Source organism: Halyomorpha halys, unplaced genomic scaffold (assembly GCF_000696795.3).
Source record: "Halyomorpha halys isolate HHAL.00 unplaced genomic scaffold, Hhal_1.1 Scaffold2140.1, whole genome shotgun sequence".
Classification (NCBI taxonomy): domain Eukaryota; kingdom Metazoa; phylum Arthropoda; class Insecta; order Hemiptera; family Pentatomidae; genus Halyomorpha; species Halyomorpha halys.
The window spans coordinates 16228-18729 of NW_027114798.1; the positions used below are offsets into that span (position 1 = coordinate 16228).

A 2502-nucleotide genomic window follows, 5' to 3' on the forward strand; every position below is an offset into this window, starting at 1 on the left:
TATATATAAATAAATATCTAATGCACAATAATTCTCTAATGATACATAAATTGAAAATTGAAGTGAAATCGACTTTTTTGTTAAAGGAACTGCCATAGCTGTGCGTCTGATCCCCCTAGATCAGAAATCAGGGGATGCCTGTGTGACGAAGCCTGTGCTACATACGGAGATTGCTGCCCCGACTCCCAATACTTTGAGCAGCAGAAACAGCGTCGTGACGCGTCAATTGTCTGTCGACGGTGGTGGATATGGTTAATCTATATGCGCCCCACGTGCCCCCCAGAATGGTCTGAGCCGGACGTTCGAGCAGCCTGCGAGGACTTCGTTGAGAACAAGGAAGACCCAATAGCTGGCTACCCTGTGACTGACCTCAGTAGTGGTATCACCTATAACAACATCTTCTGTGCCACCTGCCACCAAGCTCAGCACCTGGACGTCTGGCCTCCCCGTATTACTTGCGATGTTCCAAAAAATATAAAAGAGACAATGACTAAAGAAAAACTTGTTCATTATCTCTCTTTCAACAATGAAACCCAACTTTGGGGTATTAATTTCGGTAATAACTTCTATCCTTGCTTTGTAAACCCCGTAATCCCAAAAACATCTAGTAAATATGTACGCTATTGTATGCCATATCACATTAAAACGTGCCCATTCAATTGGAAGGACGATAATGTACGTTTTAAATGCGAAAATTACACGTCAGTTGTTAGTACAGTAGATACGTCTTACAGGAATCCCCATTGTGCTTTATGCAACAGTGTGGCGCTATCTAGTGTCCGTTGTCCAGCTAGGGGTGGTAGTGGTGGAGGTGGCGCTGCTGGCTTATCCATTCTCTTCGACTTCAGTGCTGGGCCTCCGGGAATGACGCAGCCGTGTGACGATGATCAACTTTTTGATCCTTTCTTCAAACGGTGCCGTAGAGTACTCGATGACCTTAAAAAGTTTATTCCTGCGAGGATACTTGATTTCTCTTACACTACCATTGCAAACAAGTCTTCCCCAATAATAAAATGTAAGAAATTCCTATTGAAAAAGAATGAATATGTTATCGAAGACAAGACTGTTTATGTCGACGAATACAGAAAAAGATATAGAGATGGTGAGTTCAACATAAGGCAAGACGGTAAGCTGGAGATCTGCGCAGAAAGCATCAGTGTAAAATTAGTAGAAAAGTTCAGCCCTCACATGGATTACATAACGTTATGTGGTATCGCCGTTTCTATAGTATGTCTAGTTCTTCATCTGACCGCTTTCTGCCTCGTTTCAGATCTCAGAAATCTCCCTGGAAAGAACATGGCCTCTTTGTGCGTAGCTCTTCTATTAGCATACACTTCCTTTGTGACTGGTAGGTTCCTGCACGGCGATGCCTGCATTGTTGTTTCTGTCGTTGCATTCTATTTCTTCCTGGCCTCTTTCACCTGGATGCTTATAATTTCATTCGACGTGTGGCGTACTCTAAAGCTATCAACATCACATCTACGGGTTAGCTCAGGCAAGCAGTGGAAGAGGTTTATCGCTTACTCCTTACTGTCTTGGCTCATCCCGGCGTTGATAGTAATGCTGGCTCTCTGGGCGGAGCTCTCGCTGGTAGTAGGAGCTGATTGGAAACCAGGATTCGGCTCTTTCGGCTCCTGCTGGTTCGGCCGCAGTAAGCCCTTGCTGGTTTTCTTTGCCACACCATTGGCTTTCGTGATGCTTCTCAACATAGTTTTCTTCACCAGCTCTTTTGTCATCCTGTACTCTACTCGTTCCGCACGCCCTACAGCCACTGCCTCTACCCAACGTGACTTCAGGATCTATCTTCGACTGGCAGTGATGATGGGGCTCACTTGGACAACGGGTATCATTGCTGGAATCATGGATTTCGTATTCCTCTGGTACCTCTTCACTCTACTCAACACCCTTCAAGGATTGTTCATCTTTCTAGCATTTACTTGCAGTGATCATGTCCTTTTTTTGATATACAAACCACAATCAGAAATTCAGAAGTCGAAAAGATAGCTCATAAATTTTAGAAAAGTTAGCTTTAGAAATTTTAGAAAAGTTTTTTATTTTTTATTTATTTAATGCAATTTACAACTGTACAAAATAATACAATATGTAAATATGTTGTATGTTTCATATACTATTGAAAATCTTGGGAAGGATCCACCCGTCGGTGGTACTTCAAACATTAATTTAAAATTTGAAGGTCCCGTGGTCATCTTCTTTTCAGACGCCTCGGAGGATTATCAGGGATTGTTAAGGATGAAAGATTAAGAATTAATGGGTTGGGATGGTTAAGGAGTTTGGAATGAAAAGACGCATATCTGTTTTGGGCCAATTCTGCAATGAATGGGATGTTAAGGTCTTTGTGAATGAGTTTATTTGTAACGTTATAAGGACCATCAAGAATTTTACGTAGGATTCTAGATTGTAAGGATTGGATGCGGGAGGAATTTAGTGGTTTGGTGGAGGCCCAGAGCTCAATACCATATGTCCAAATTGGTCTGATTATCG

General features: G+C 42.4%; 1 protein-coding gene across 1 annotated transcript in view; it reads left to right on the forward strand.

Moving 5' to 3' along the window:
- Positions 1 to 2496, forward strand: part of LOC106691196 (uncharacterized) — a 10127-nt gene extending 7631 nt beyond the window's left edge. The window contains exon 3 of the mRNA XM_014436892.3: positions 87 to 2496. Coding sequence (XP_014292378.1) covers positions 87 to 2004 — 1918 coding nt within the window. The 3' untranslated portion in view covers positions 2005 to 2496. The remainder of the gene's footprint in view (positions 1 to 86) is intronic.
- Positions 2497 to 2502: the final 6 nt, after the last annotated feature.